This window comes from Hibiscus syriacus, unplaced genomic scaffold (genome assembly GCF_006381635.1).
Source record: "Hibiscus syriacus cultivar Baekdansim isolate YM2019G1 unplaced genomic scaffold, ASM638163v2 tig00111098_pilon, whole genome shotgun sequence".
Taxonomy (NCBI): domain Eukaryota; kingdom Viridiplantae; phylum Streptophyta; class Magnoliopsida; order Malvales; family Malvaceae; genus Hibiscus; species Hibiscus syriacus.
This window is the reverse complement of record NW_024062983.1, coordinates 163,521-178,728: the sequence shown is the minus strand read 5'-3', so window position 1 is coordinate 178,728 and position 15,208 is coordinate 163,521. Positions and strand designations below refer to the sequence as shown.

The 15,208-nt window shown below is 32.4% G+C and overlaps 2 protein-coding genes across 2 annotated transcripts; one reads left to right on the top strand and one right to left on the bottom strand.

The window, feature by feature from the left end:
• Positions 1 to 7,033: 7,033 nt before the first annotated feature.
• On the top strand, positions 7,034 to 8,572 carry LOC120153031 (tubulin alpha-2 chain-like). Its single transcript, XM_039165059.1, has 3 exons — positions 7,034 to 7,048; positions 7,171 to 7,280; positions 8,275 to 8,572. Exons 1-3 carry the CDS (start codon positions 7,034 to 7,036, stop codon positions 8,570 to 8,572), a joined length of 423 nt encoding a protein of 140 aa, XP_039020990.1.
• Positions 8,573 to 9,029: 457 nt separating this feature from the next.
• LOC120153075 (ATP-dependent DNA helicase DDM1-like) lies at positions 9,030 to 14,298 on the bottom strand. Its single transcript, XM_039165086.1, has 16 exons — positions 14,211 to 14,298; positions 13,925 to 14,011; positions 13,368 to 13,634; positions 13,202 to 13,279; positions 12,454 to 12,806; positions 12,180 to 12,369; positions 11,886 to 12,061; positions 11,279 to 11,348; positions 11,000 to 11,189; positions 10,724 to 10,819; positions 10,541 to 10,635; positions 10,333 to 10,452; positions 9,972 to 10,091; positions 9,782 to 9,880; positions 9,582 to 9,686; positions 9,030 to 9,452 (listed from the first exon to the last, which is right to left on the bottom strand). Exons 2-15 carry the CDS (start codon positions 13,991 to 13,993, stop codon positions 9,657 to 9,659), a joined length of 1,953 nt encoding a protein of 650 aa, XP_039021017.1. The 5' UTR covers positions 13,994 to 14,011; positions 14,211 to 14,298; the 3' UTR covers positions 9,030 to 9,452; positions 9,582 to 9,656.
• Positions 14,299 to 15,208: the final 910 nt, after the last annotated feature.

Sequence of the window (15,208 nt, the reverse complement as noted above, 5' to 3'; positions counted from 1 at the left end):
AATCTACATAGTAATATATTGATACATATCATTATACTAATTAATATATTCTAAAATATCGATTCTTAGGCTAAAAGAAAGCTATTTTCATCTTTTAATAAAGGTATGCATCGATGCACTCTGCAATGTATCGATGCATTCCTTAACGTGTGCATCGATGCACTACCTGTGCATCGGTACACAAATCACCTTCGATGTTTTATTCTTAAGGGGATGCATTGATGCACTAATTATATTCGATGTTCATTTATTTGAGAGTGCATCGATACACCTTGAAGATACATAGATGCACACAACCCAAAACTTCAATTTTAAGCACGAAATTTACTCTCTTTTCAGCTCAACTATTCATCTTTCACCTCCTTTAATATTCTTAAATCTTATACACCTATTTAAACTAATTAATACCCATTTAATACCTCTAAAACTTAAAAATCCAATCCTCCACATAGAATTCAAGAATCTCACTCAAATTCCAACATGATCTAAATCTAATTCTAACACTTTATATGTCTTACTTAAGTTGAGGACAAGTCAAATTCATCCTTAGAATTTCAAAAACCATTATATATCAAAAATTAATTTCTAAACTCTTAATAGAAATTTCTTTATAATTCTCTCTTCTTGATGTTTTAAGCTTATATAAGCTTTCCTTAAGCTTATATAACCCCAAAAGATTCAAAACCAACTTATAAATTCAAGAGATTAACAGTTACAAATCAAACTTACCTTTAAGCTTGAGCTACGGGAAGAAGAAGAAGGCTTCCATAAATCTCCCAAAACCCACTTGTATAACTCTTATTTAAAGTGAAAAAATATCATTTAAACTGAAAAGACTAAATTGCCCTTTAATTATCCATCTATGCTATTTAATCAATCATCAAAATTCTTTACTTAAATCCCAGAACTTTAACTTATTTCAAAATTGAGCACAAATCTTTCAAAATTCTCATTTTAGTCACTAATCGAATTTTGGGATATTATAGTATAGTATTGTTCATAGATACGTTTTTGCCTTAAATTTTTATAATGAAGCATAATTTAATTGTTTTTCTTAATATAAGTTCAAAGGTTCTGTAGTTTGTTAAGAATTTTGTTTTTAAAAGTCAATGTGACATCTTAGACTCGTATTTGGGTCGGGTACGGGTTGGTGTGTTACATTTAATGGTATCAGAGCTACGGTTTAGCCGTTTATAGGCTAAAAACGAAGTCAAAAGTGTTTGAAAAAGTATTTATGCCAACATAAAGTGGAAAATTTTCTGATCTGATAGGGTGAGGAGTGTGATGTCTTGTTAATAGAGTTAAATTGTTATGTTATATAAGATAAGTGAATACCTGAAAATGATTTATGAGATATATATGTCTATATGATATGATAGATGATATGTGAATATATACAAATGACATATGTTATATGATATGAATTGGATGATCATATGTACACGTGATATATGATAGAAGAATGATATGAGCACATGAATATATGAGAGCTTCCAAAGTGAAGCGAAAGGTGATAGACCTGAAGGCAATAACAATTCACCTGCCCTGGCCAGACAGGGAGAAGAGGGAACACTTCAAGGAATGCTTGTATAAGATTAGAGAATATTTTATGATGTTGAATGAATATATCGAAATAATTAAAAAGGTTAAGAGCACCCGAGTTCAAGGGTAAATTTCAGAAATGTTATGTTTGTTATGCTATAAGGTGTTCATTTCTTCAAAAGTGGAGAAATTAAATTGAGTAATTTCGTTACTACTTGGGCAAGTGAGAATACGATGGACAAATGTCACCCTGAGAATGTTAAAAGATTAAATGACATGGTTATTGTTTGTAGAATAGTTCGAGAATAAGTGCATCAGTGATACGTTTATAAGATGAATGAAATTAGAGTTATAAATTTAAAACAAAGGGATAATACTGTGTATAAGCAAGAGTGTGGATATAATAAGGGTTTGTATTCTAGAATAAAGAGTTAGCGTTAGCTAACAATATTACGTGATTAAAAATGTGTTGATCATATGAATATGATATAGTGAAGGAAATAATGATTCTTATGTTTAAGGGAAAGTAAGGATTAAAATATAGGTATAAAGTAATATGAAAAGATCATGTGTATTAAAGTACAGACAAGGATTAAGAAATGATGAAAGGTCGGATGTATATGATTGGTTAATTAGGGCTTTTGCCCTAGATTGAACAGTTGTTAATGACTAGCCGTAAGAGTAAAGGTGATAGAGTTACAAGATTGGAAGAAAAGATAAAGTGAGTTAATCAAGTATGATATGGATTTGAATATGGTTATGTTTTTGGATCTTATATATATATGATTAAGACAATGAGAAGAGTATTTCCAGTTTTTAAAGGGAGCTTTGAGGAATAAAAATACAAGTACAAGAGATGGTAAAGGAAGAGGTTCTATATAAATAAAGTGGATTATCAAAGTTATGAAAATGCGATGAAGATCAGTAATCAGGGATAAGTATAAGTGATATGAAAAGAGTATGAGAGCCTGAAGAAAATATATGATATATATTACAAGGAGATTTTGATTTGTGGATGAGTAAAGGGAAAAGGAAATTAAATGAAAAATAAAATTAAAGGGTTAAGTATGATAGAGGTTATATGGAAGTGTAAATGATAAATTCGATATAGAAATACGAAAAGTGTGCAAGGTGATGTGAAAAGATTGTTTGAGTCCATAAAGTATATGTTTAATCACAATTGAAGAAGATTTAAAGTCGTGTTTTGGTCAAATGATGATGAAATAAAAGTTTGGTATTGTGATACGGAAATTAAAGATTAATGAAGAAATAGATTGATTTATTATATGAAGTGATGAGAATGGATGTTATTATCTACTTGATGAGTAATATTGTATGAATTTTATAAAGATCAAAGGAAAATGCAGAATCGCAGGAGAGAAAATAAATAAATGGATGAGGTTACTGGTTACTGTTTATATGATAAGCGACAGTAGATGAATGTATAAAGGAAAAAGGTAATTGAAAAGCTAAAGGAATGAAAAGTAAGTTTTCTGATGATGACAAGAAAGATTAAGTAAGTGAAGCAACATGAGAACATTAGGAGATATGTTCTTATCAATGTGTGCAATGAAAATTCGAGGACGAATTTTCTTAAAAGGATGGTAACATACTCAATACCGGGTTAGTGACTAAATTGTAAAATTTCAGAATTTGGTGATAAAAGTACAATAGTTGAATAGTTCAATGATTTATGTGGAGATTTCCTAAAAGTTGTTAGTAATTATTAAAGGAATTAAAGGGAAAAATGGTCATTTGACTTAGAAATGAATAAAATAATGATATATATGGGAATAAGGTTGAGAGATTTCTCCATAAATCTTTTCACTCTTCATTCTTCATCTTCTTCTTTTCTCCAACGTGTCCAAGCTAGAGCAAAGGTGAGTTTTCTATTTTGTTGATTATTTGTTAATTTTAAGAGTGAGTTTTGATTGTTAGATTATAACTAAGCTTAAGGAAAGCTTAAATTATCTTAAAATCAAAAGATGAAGAAGTTATGAAAGATTAAAGAAAATGAGTTTTTTAGTGAATTCTTGGAAAAGAGTTGATAAGTTGAATTTGAAACTAAATTTGACTTGTCATAAATGTGAATAAGAAGTTATAAGTGTTAAATTAAAGTTTGGATAACATGGAAAATTTGGTATGATTCTTAGCCTTAAGAATTTGGATGAAATATGGAAGATTATAAGGAGTTTGACTGATAGAAATTTGTTAAAGTTGTTATAGATGAATTTAGTAGCATAATAAGGATTTTATACAATAAAATTTGGGTGAAGTGTTGATGATTTTCAGATGAAATAGTCTATTATGGGCAGGTGCATCGATACACTATGAGTGTGTACCGATGCTCTAAGATAATTTTTGAAGGTACATCGATGCATTAAAGGGTGCATCGATACATTAAAGGGTGCATCGATTCATTAAAGGGTGCATCAATGCATGGATATTTCGAAGCTATTTTGTGTACTGATGCACCCATAGTGCATCGATACACCCCTAAAGGAAAAATGAAATTTTGGTTTATTAAATTAGCCTAAGTTATTAATACCAAGTTATAAGGTTTATGCTTTTGATAATCGTTTCGAAAATTATGTTTATATAGATATTGAACCTAAAAAAGTTTCGGAACAATCAAAGAATTAGGATCGAATCAAAGCAAGGCTAAGGTGAGTGCAATTTAAATTGTACTTATGTGATTGATCAAACATTGACTTGCAATGAGCCAATGATAGAGTTACTATGGTAAGAAGTAACTTATAAAATGTTATGTGATTACTATGTGTGCATTAGTACATAGAAATTGATGTATGCTATTATATGTTACATGATTTACATGCTTACGTGAAAATGCAACATATGATGTATGTTACTTGATATGATATGCAAGGTTACATGAACAAATGAGAAATGATAAAAGCCATATGAAATGATCTATGTGAATACATGCATTTGTGATACGTGTTATATGATATTAGATATATGTTTACATATACATGTGGTATGTGACATAATAGAAGGAACATGTGATTATGAGATCAATGATTACACGTACATGTGATACGTGACTAAAAAGAAAAGATATGTGTTTATAAGAGAAAGAATATGAATAAGTAATGTGAACTATTATAAATGATAATGCCCATGTTATGCAATATGAGAGCTAGGGGTATAGTTGGCATTCCAAGGGTCGAGGGTTTACCTATGTTCTTCGGGACATATGGACTGTTTACCTATGTTCTTCGGAACATATGGACTGATTACCTAGGTTCTTCGGAATCTATGGACTGGTCCTTCGTGACATTTATACGAGCTATGGTGACAGCATAATTGTGCACAACCTCAATGTACTCACATACCTTAAGTTCTCAAAATTATACATGGGCTAATACATGGTCTTTAAAGAGAGTAAATAAATAATTTGATATGATACTATGTGTGCTCTGTTATGAAATGACATGGATGCACGATGGTGAGTATAAAAAGGTACAATATATGATTACATGATAAAAAGGAATTAGTAATAGTAATATGAGTACTGATAAGTGTGTTAATGATATATGTATATGTGTGCATTGGTTATACAATAGGAGATATGCTTTTATATGATATAATAGTTTTAATTGTTTATGCATTGATATGAGTAGAGTAATATCATATGTTTTCATGCCTCACTAAGTCAACGACTTAGCGTGTGATTGTTTCACGCGTAGGTTCTGAGAAGAGGAAGATTGATAAGAGTTATGCAAGACAGGTCAATTCCTCCTTTCCAAAGATCAGATCAGGAAAAAAAATGTATAGTATGTATTTTGTAATAAAGATAAAGGTTAGCATGTAAATAAAGGTTTAAATCCTATATGTTCTAATCGGTTTGTAAAATCATATGATAGAGTTTGTGTGATTGTTCACGCGTGGTTCTGAGAAGAGGAGATTGATAAGAGTTATGCAAGACAGGTCAATTCCTCCTTTCCAAAGATCAGATCAGGAAAAAAAATGTATTATAGTATTTTTGTAATAAAGATAAAGGTTAGCATGTAAATAAAGGTTTAAATCCTATATGTTCTAATCGGTTTGTAAAATCATATGATAGAGTTTTGTAATGTTTTAAACGTATTCTTGTAAATGTAAATGTATAGTATGATCACTGTAGTGTATCGATGCACAATTTTACTTCAAAATTTAGTGCATCGGTGCACTGTAGCAATGTATCGATGCACTGTAGCAATGTTCATGGTACTGTTCACGGTAATGTTCATACCGTATAGTATGGTTCATACCGTATAGTACTGTTTATAGATACGTTGTTCCCTTAAATTTTTATAATGAAGCATAATTTAATTGTATTTTCTTAATATAAGTCCAAAGGTTCTGTATTTTGTTAAGAATTTTGTTTTTAAAAGTCAATGTGACATCTCGGACTCATATTCGGGTCAGGTACGAGTTGGGGTGTTACATATACAAAAAAATATTTGAATTCTAATCGATGATAGATCAGAAAACAGGGCATCAGATTATGATCAAAACCAATTCTATAAGTCAACTTTGAAAATTCACTATAAATTGTACAAATGGAACTAGAAGGAGTTCCTTTTATGGTTGGATTATTATTTGAGTCTAGTTTACATTGGTTTAAACGGAATAATTTTTAAGTGTGTATATTAATATAGAATAATATTTTTTTGAAGCTAGTGCAAACTACCAGAATATGAAATTGTAATAAAAATTGGGATTGAACCAAATTGAAAGCGAAGGATTAAGTTGAAGCTTAGTGAGACTTATATTGACTTGTTTATAATTTCAAAGTAAGTGCAAGGCATGCATAACATTATACATAGATGTTTTATACATTATAAAGTAAGACTTGTTATAAGTCTACCTTATCTACGTTGGCACAATATTTATGTCATTTATCATATATTTGACGTATTCTAAATATGTCAAAAATTGAGTAAAAAATGCATTGATTACTGGTTATTATTTATGATATTTATTATTATTATTATTATTATTATTATTATATATATATATATATATATTATTTCGGGTATGAATTGTCCAATGTGAAATTATATTAATATACTTCGTCATGGATGTATTAAATAAATATAGACTATATGGCCAAGTATGTCATTGAGGGTCAGTGGTATTGATGGCGTGCTATAAAGTCCAACAGCTGTAGGTTTCAGCGCTATAGTGTGCAAGGACACTTAGTGCAAGTGGTGGACACAACCGTATGTGTCACATTTGGATCAATAATAGAGTGTAAACCTAGTGTAGATGGTGTGCACGACCTTATGTGTCATATATGAATCAACACTACGATGCTTATATTTGGCTCGAATACCGGGGTCCTCATGGGTTTATATTTTTGGCTATGGTTTATTGGTTAATAAATGATAGATAGGTGAATAAGCTTACGAGCTTATGGAATAAATGACAAGTATATTGGTAAGAAATTTTATATCTGGTTTTTATCATGTTGATATATGGTAATATGGTTGGAATGCAGGTAAAGTGATCATAATGCATTAAATATTGTTACTCATTTCATTTATGTGTTGCATTGCTTTGAATATTTTTATGATTGCCTCACTAAGTGTATATTTAGCTTGTGATGATTTTCATACGTAGGTAAAAGAATGCAAGAGGAGTAAGGAGCTGAGTTTGACATCAATCACCGAGGAATATTTTCAGGTAACAATGATGACATCCTATCGTGTTCAAAAGTTTATAGCTGGCATGTATACGAGTAAGAAATGTCTGCAAATTATAAGTATGTATACTATTAAATATTAAGTAATTGGATTTTAAATCAAATGGGTTTTAGATAGTTTTATTTATGATATGAAAAAGAATAGAATTGTCTAGTTGATAACTAAAATCGGATTTCAAATAGAGGTCAGAATATTATTATATTTTGATTTTATATGAAAAATTATTTGACAAAAAAAGTTAAGAATTGTAAATTTTTGAAAGAAACAAAATTTTACCAGTTTTCAAATTTAGTTTATCTCATAATATTTTGTGACATCTCTGACTCGTGTACGGGTTGGATACGGGAAAGAGGTGTTACAAAATCAATTAGAATTTTTAAGAGATTTTAGAAGATAAGATGTTTAGATAAAAGAAAAAAATCATTAAAATTTTCTAGAGTGATTTTAGTACCAATTGTTATAGCTCACAGTGAAATCAGTTAGATAAGGGATTTTAGAAAATAAGAAGTTTAGATATAAGAATAACTTTTCATTAAAATTTGTCAGAATGATTTTCCCTTACACCTAATATTTTTCTTATATTCTTAGTATCGAAATCTAACAAAATGTATTCTATATAGTTGTAAAAAATTATAATATTTTTATATAAAAAACATGAATTTTATCAATAATTATGTAATTTAGTGAGATGATATATTAAGTTCTTTAAATAAGTCGAAAGTAGTTTGAATTTTGATATTGTTAAAAGAATAAATTGGATTTAGAGGATTGCCTAATAACAAACATGTATAATATTCGATTTAAATTAATTAATCAATAGATTATACAATTATCTCTTATGGAATCGACCGTCAAGTTGGTACATAATTCATTTCACAGTTTGACTCGACAAAAGTTCATGGTTGATGATAAACGACACTCACGGACTCTTGTTCATTGGGTAAAGCTACTAGAAAGGAGATCATTGACTTGTGCTTGGATTGCATCAGAAAGCTAGTTGATAACCGTACTGATCTTCAAGGTTTCTTGTTTTCAATGATGTTGGAAGAGGCACTGGATTTGGTCTTGGTTCACTTCTTTTGGAGCTTCTGTATAGTGATTTTGACCAGAAATTCGAGTTGGGTTTCACGGTCTACTCTTCTCCTCAAGTCTCTACTTCTAGTGTTAAGTCCTACAGCAGTGTTCTCTCAACTCACTCTTTTTTGGAGCACACCAATATAATTGTTCTTCTTGACAATGAGGCCACCTATGACATTTGCAGGCAGTTTCTTGACATCGAATGGGTGTCTTTCACCAATTTTAACCATCTTGTCTCTTAGGTGACCTCTTCTTTGACTGTTTCACTAAGGTTCGACGGCACGGTAAACATGGAGGAGTGTCGTATTTGTTACTCTTCTTGGAATCTTGAGGACAAGGTTCTGTTGGTAGACGGGTAGAGATTCTAGTCTTGGGTAGTATATAAACAAAACAGTGACTTAAGGGATATAATATTTGTTAAACATTTGGCTGCGACTACTTTCTTCTCTAGGTTCCATGTTCCTTACCGAAACTTTTCTTTTCTACTTTATCCTCCTTTCTCTGTTTCTCTACTGTTATTATTGAAATTGCAAGAAATTCGTGACAAACGGTTTTTCATAAATACTGTTTATCACTTTATTTTTCATATTATAGATTCAATCTTCAAAACTTTTAAACAAGATACAGCTGAAAATTATCGATTCAGAAACCAACATCGAATTAACCGCAAAAATATCACTAGCTTAAACTAAGCTTTAAGTTGTTAAACAGCTGATTAATAATCAATAATCGAACGTTTGTAGTTATACCGCAGGGATTTACAAAATCGGCTCCCTAATATTCCAAATAATCCACGGTTCAATGGAAAAGGGAGCTTTACTTTTTAGAGCTATACCTCAAGCTCAACCACAAAAATCAAAAGACGTAGACTCCGCATCAACAAAATGAAGAATCATTTTAACTGTTGAGGGTTGAAAGCATGCCTCCGGTACCAGTCGGCAGTACAACCTCCCAACCAGGACCTTTGAGGGGAACTGCCTTGGCCTCCTCTCCATTGCCAGAATCAACAATAAGGTCACTGCGATCAAGAATCCTTTCCAGATCCTCATCGCTGATATCTGTCTGAATCATCTTGTCCTCGGCAGTTTCTTCATCCCGGAGAAGTGCCAGTAGATCATCCTCCTGAAATTTTTCAGTCTGAAAGTCAGTCTACAGCCTCACATGATAATCTTTACAATTCACAAGGAAAATGGATTGGTAAAAGATCCCAGAGCATATGGTTTGAGAAATGAAATGCATGATAAAACAAACCTCAATGACATCATTACTAGGTTTCCGTTCTTGGTGGAACTGCCCTTTTCCAATCACCACATGTTCTAGCTTCAACTAACTATAAGCTCTTTTCAAAATGCGACACTGTTAAAAAACACATCTTTCAGTTTCTTCTTAATCTCACTGCCAGTAGGGAACTTAAAAAAGGCCCAAATATTGGAAAAGGGAACGGTGAATACCTCAACGGATTGTGCTGTTGCAAGTCTATAAACATGAACAGGTTTGGTTTGTCCAATGCGATGACATCTATCCATGGCTTGCAGATCCATTTGAGGGTTCTGTGATAGACAGGTAACATAATAAGGTTTTAACTCCATTAACAATTCAGGAACCGAAGAACAAATAAGCATGAGGAATAGAACCGGATACCCAGTCACTATCGTAGAGTATGCAAGTATCAGCTGCAGTCAGGTTGATACCCAGGCCACCTGCCCTTGTGCTGAGAATAAATATCCTATAATTGCTGTTCACATCATTGAACTCTTGGATCTATTTTCAGGACCAAAAAGACGGCAATACAATGTAGCCAGTTAGTAATTACAATTAATGAGATATCTGAAACTGGAGAACATAATTAAAGAAGACAGAATTTGGCGAATTTGTTCTAATGAAGACCAAAATACACACATCAACCCATTTCTGTGCATAATGTGGTTTCAACTTTAAGGTAATTTGAGAGAACTACAAAACAAATCATAATAAATATACAGTATTTCATCGTTGCACATACCTGTCTTCTCCTTTCTTCTAATTTCACGGCACCATCAATCCTACAAACATTAAACCCCTTTTCACTAAAATAGTAATCCATTATATCCAGAACCTTAGTCCACTGACTAAAGATGAGAACCTGTTGACAAAAGGCTGGGAAAATGAGTAGGCAGCTTTAAATATATATAAAACAATGAGAACATACAAACTAAACGCTCATAACGTACTTTGTGTTTACGCTCAAATAACTGGGTCAACAACCGGTCGAGCAATTTAAACTTCCCACACTGCTCCACGATCTGCTCTACGGGTGGATAAAAATCTTCACAAACAAGAGAAAAGAGTAAGTGAAGTTGCCGAGAATTCTTTCAGTTTTTCGGGGGGGGGGGGGGGGAACACAAGAGGGGTACATGATCCATCGAAGGCGGCTTCTAGGAGATCTGGATGGTTGCAATTCTTCCGAAGCTGAATCATCAAATTGTTAAGCTTCCCTTTCATACCACGCCCTGCAGTATTGCAAAGGTAAACTATCATACAAATCGTGGCAGAATACAGAATGCTTAAAATTAAGATTTCGAACATAATGCGGTATAGTCAATCTCTAGTTCTTCTGCCCTTATCGTGTTTTACTCAAATTGAAATGATAATAGTGATGCTTCTAAAACCAAACTCAACAGATCTAATACCTGTGTCAACCTTCTCTTTTAGATATGATTCCAAAGTTTGATTAAGCAAATGATCTTGGAAATTCCTTTGGTACTCGGTCAATGTAGCATATAGTATGATCTCCTTTTTACGAGGGAGCATATGCTCCACATCAGCCTTCATTCTTCGAAGAAGAAAGGGGCGCAATATAGCATGGAGTTTAGCTACCACCTGCAGGTTGGAAAAAGTTAAAATCAGAATTAATTTATAAATTGTAGTTTCAGAGGTGAGGGTAGGAAAACAGTCAGAAAGGTGCGTACTTGAGCTCTTCTTTTCTCTTCCATTTCTTCCTGTGACATATCACCATTACTTCTCCCCGAAAAATCAAACCTAAATATTTAAATCATGTCATAAATGAGATAGCAGTAAGCCAATGCAGCAAATCTCACCCAGGAAGAGGAAAAAGCAATTATATTAATAACTCAAATAAAAAAATAGAAACCCTGAATGCTTTCCAGCAAATTTTAATGACCTAAAAGGCCAACAAAGCATTTCCTACGTTTTCCAAGTATTCAAAAGTATTAGAGAAGAGGACCAAGATATTCAAGATATGCTCTCAATCAATATAGTAAGCTGAGTAACTACAGAAAAACAGAACATGATGAATTTTACAAGGAATAATTACTAGATGTGGAACCATGACAGCATAAATAGTAAGCAATCTAGTTACTTATTTCATACCTAATGTTACTAGGATAGAGGCACAAGTATCGGATATTGATATGTATCGGACACAGGTATGATTAAATTTTTTTTAGATTTTTCTTTCATTAGGAGGATCCTTGGAGTTGGGATGAAGAGTTCAAACATGGTTTAGTACCATACTTTTAACTTGAGAGTTGACCAAGAAAATATTAAGCAACATACCATGACTCAAATTCTTCATGAGATTGAAAAATATCAGGCAAAATGAAATTCAACAACGACCATAGCTCTGCCAAGTTGTTCTGCAGAGGTGTACCAGTTAAGAGGAGCTTATTGGCAACACGCAAGTGTTTCAATTCTTTCACTAATTTGCACTTGAAGTTTTTCAATCTGTGCCCCTATAAGAGAGAATAACAGTAAGAATGGACCATTTTCCCATCGACAAGTTTTCACATATTTAGGAGTACAACCAGAAGACTTAGCCAAGCTATAGACAGTCCGGAATAAAATACTAACCTCATCAACCACAACATATTTCCAGTCATAATGCCTCAAACATTTCTTTGCATCACTCATAGCCATCTCATAAGAAGTAACAACAATTGGAAAGTTGGGGCCAATTCCTTTAGGCATGTGCTTCCTACGAATCTCATCCCTTTCTTGCTTTGTTCCATGATAAATGATTGCATCAATAGAGGGTGTAAACCTGCTTAAAAAAAGAGGGAAAAGAACAATTAAAAGATGAAATTTGATTATATGTTTTTACATAAAACCTAACAAATCATTTTACCTAGTAATCTCGTTTATCCAATTAGAAAGAGTTGACAGAGGAGCAATAATCATATAGGGCCCGTTCATCCCATTTCCATTCAAATGTGCAAGAAAAGCAATAGTTTGAATTGTCTTTCCAAGACCCATCTGATCAGCAAGGATCCCATTCAGCCCATTCTGCCATAAGGAGATCAACCACTTCACACCTTTAAGTTGATAAGACTTCAATTTTCCACCAGTCAACAAGGGTACAAGTTCTCTCTGCTCTTTCTCAATTTTTTCCTCTTCAGTCAGGTTTTCATCTTCAGTGTTCACACTCTCTCCCTCTTTAGATCTAGTAAGCATAGCTGCAACTGCCCTCTTGATCTTCTTCTGGAAGAATGAAATCACAGAAAAGTAGCGGCTTAATACAACCCCAGTCTTCAAATTAAATTACAAGGATCTCAAGGCTACCAATGGATCAGAAACATACAACCTGCAAACTAGCATTGTTCTCCAAAAAAGCTATTATCATGCAATAACTATTGAGATAAACCAGATTGTTAACAGGGAACTGGAGCACTGAACAATTTACAAGTTGACTGGGCATTGATAAGCAATAACAGAAGCATAAGTTAAGAATAGTGAATATCAAGACAAAATGCAACAGATAAAGGACCTACCAAGTAAGAAATAGAAACAACTAATCATGTACAAATGATGCTGCATTACAGCACATGTATTGTAAGCATTCAATGTTGTCAGGGTAAATAAAGCAGAAATCATACATTGTTGTACTGGTTAGCAGCTCTTCTTTTTGAACCTCGACCTCTCTTTGCCACAGCAGCTTCAGCCTTAGGTACATTCTACCAATATTATAACAGATAATCAGAAGAACACCAAACCAATTCAAATTATAAAAATGTATGTGAAAGAAAGGTGATAGGGAAGTACAAATGTGATGTCCTCCATCTTTTCAAGCAAAAACTCTGAGTACATCTGAGTTTGGGTCAAAAGCTCATCCAATCTAGTAAACTGGGTATCATTCAAATGCACCGACTCTTCAGGCTCCTCTTGTTTTATATCCTCTTTCAACCGATCTTCCATTAGTTTCTCTTCCTCCTTGATCATAGCCTCTGATAAAAGAGATGCATCTCCATTTTTGGCATCTACCAACGTTGGCTCCTCCTCCAACTTTATGATTTCTTCTTCGCACTTCTCCTTATATAAAAGAACAGAAAATAAACATTTTTTCAATCCTCAAGAAGCTACAAAAGACCTAAAAGTTTCCTTTTAAAAGCTAAGACGATATCAGGATTGAAATTTTCTGCCTTCATCTCCTTTCCCCGCTCAGCCTTCGAAGTTTACAAACATAAAGGTTTAGGTTCTATCTTCAATCAATTTATCAAAGACTAAACATAAGCAGTTAAAAAGACACCAAAACCTTTAAAACCACAAGGAAACAAATCTTAAGGGAAACAAATAAAGAGATAAAGTACAACCAAACAAACCTCGTCTTCGAGAACTGAAGTCGGTGATTCAGCAGAAGCGTCATTTTCCTTTCCTTTCTCGGCCTCCATTTTTAAGCCCTAAAAGTACTTACACCAACAACAAAAAAAAGAACATGAACATGAAAACAAAATAATCAAATTCTAAGATGTTAGGCCTATGAACTAAAGCTTCAGTTACATCCAACCACACACAAAAAAACCCTAAGATTTCTAGATCGTTGAACGCAGAGTAATATCATTCCAATGAGTAAAAAGCACGAAATGTTGAACAAGGAACTTAACATACAGTGAAAGATCTTCAATTACCAGAGAGTGACCGGAGAGAACCGAAGTCGAACCGATGAAAAGGAAAAGCGAGAAGAGCTCAAAAGAGAAAATGAGAGTAAAATATATTATTACACGAGCGGAGCACTTATATTAAGCATTAAAAGAATGTTTTTATTTATTTTTTAATTGGCTGCTGTCAGCTTGGCGGGAAAAACGAACGTTGCAAAATGCCCCTAATTATCCAATATATATCAGTGGGTTCAATTTCTTTCCTGAATCTTTGAAGGGTATAATAGTAAATTCACATTTCTTCTGGGTCCAGATTATATGGCTTCTACAGGTAGGTTATGGGCTCCCAATTTGGGGGCACGCTCTCTCTCTTCTTTTTCTTCTCTTCAATTTTTGCACTTCAACGGTGTGATATTTTGAACTTTTGAAATGATCTTTAAATAACTTTTTTTTACTAAATAATGTCTGTTTGATAGTACAATTTATTTTAGGGTAAATTATTAGTTTAGTGTCTAAATTTTCAATTTTTTCAAAACATATATAATATTTAGTTTTTATTTCATTTTAATACATAACCGTTAAAAAACTTAACTGCACTATACATTTTCATTAGTAAATTACATCATTCATTATTCAACTATATTCTCACTCCTATTTTGGTATTAAAGTTTAAAAATTCTCAAATTAAATACTCAACTTTCAAATTACTCCTATTTTAATCACTCTAATTTATTTTAATAATAATTTTTATGACATGACATTTTTATTATTATTTTAATAATATATAATTAAAAAAATTAAAAGTTAGAGTTATTAAATTAGGAGTAATTTGAAAGTTAAGTAATTAAATTAAAAAAATAAACTTTAGTGACCAAAATAGGAGTAAGAAGATAGTTGAGTGACCCATAAGAAAGGTGTCACGTGCAAATCACCCGTTAAATTTTTACTGGTGAGATATTAAAAAGAAACAAAAATTAAACGTTATGTATTGTTTTAAAAAAAATGAAA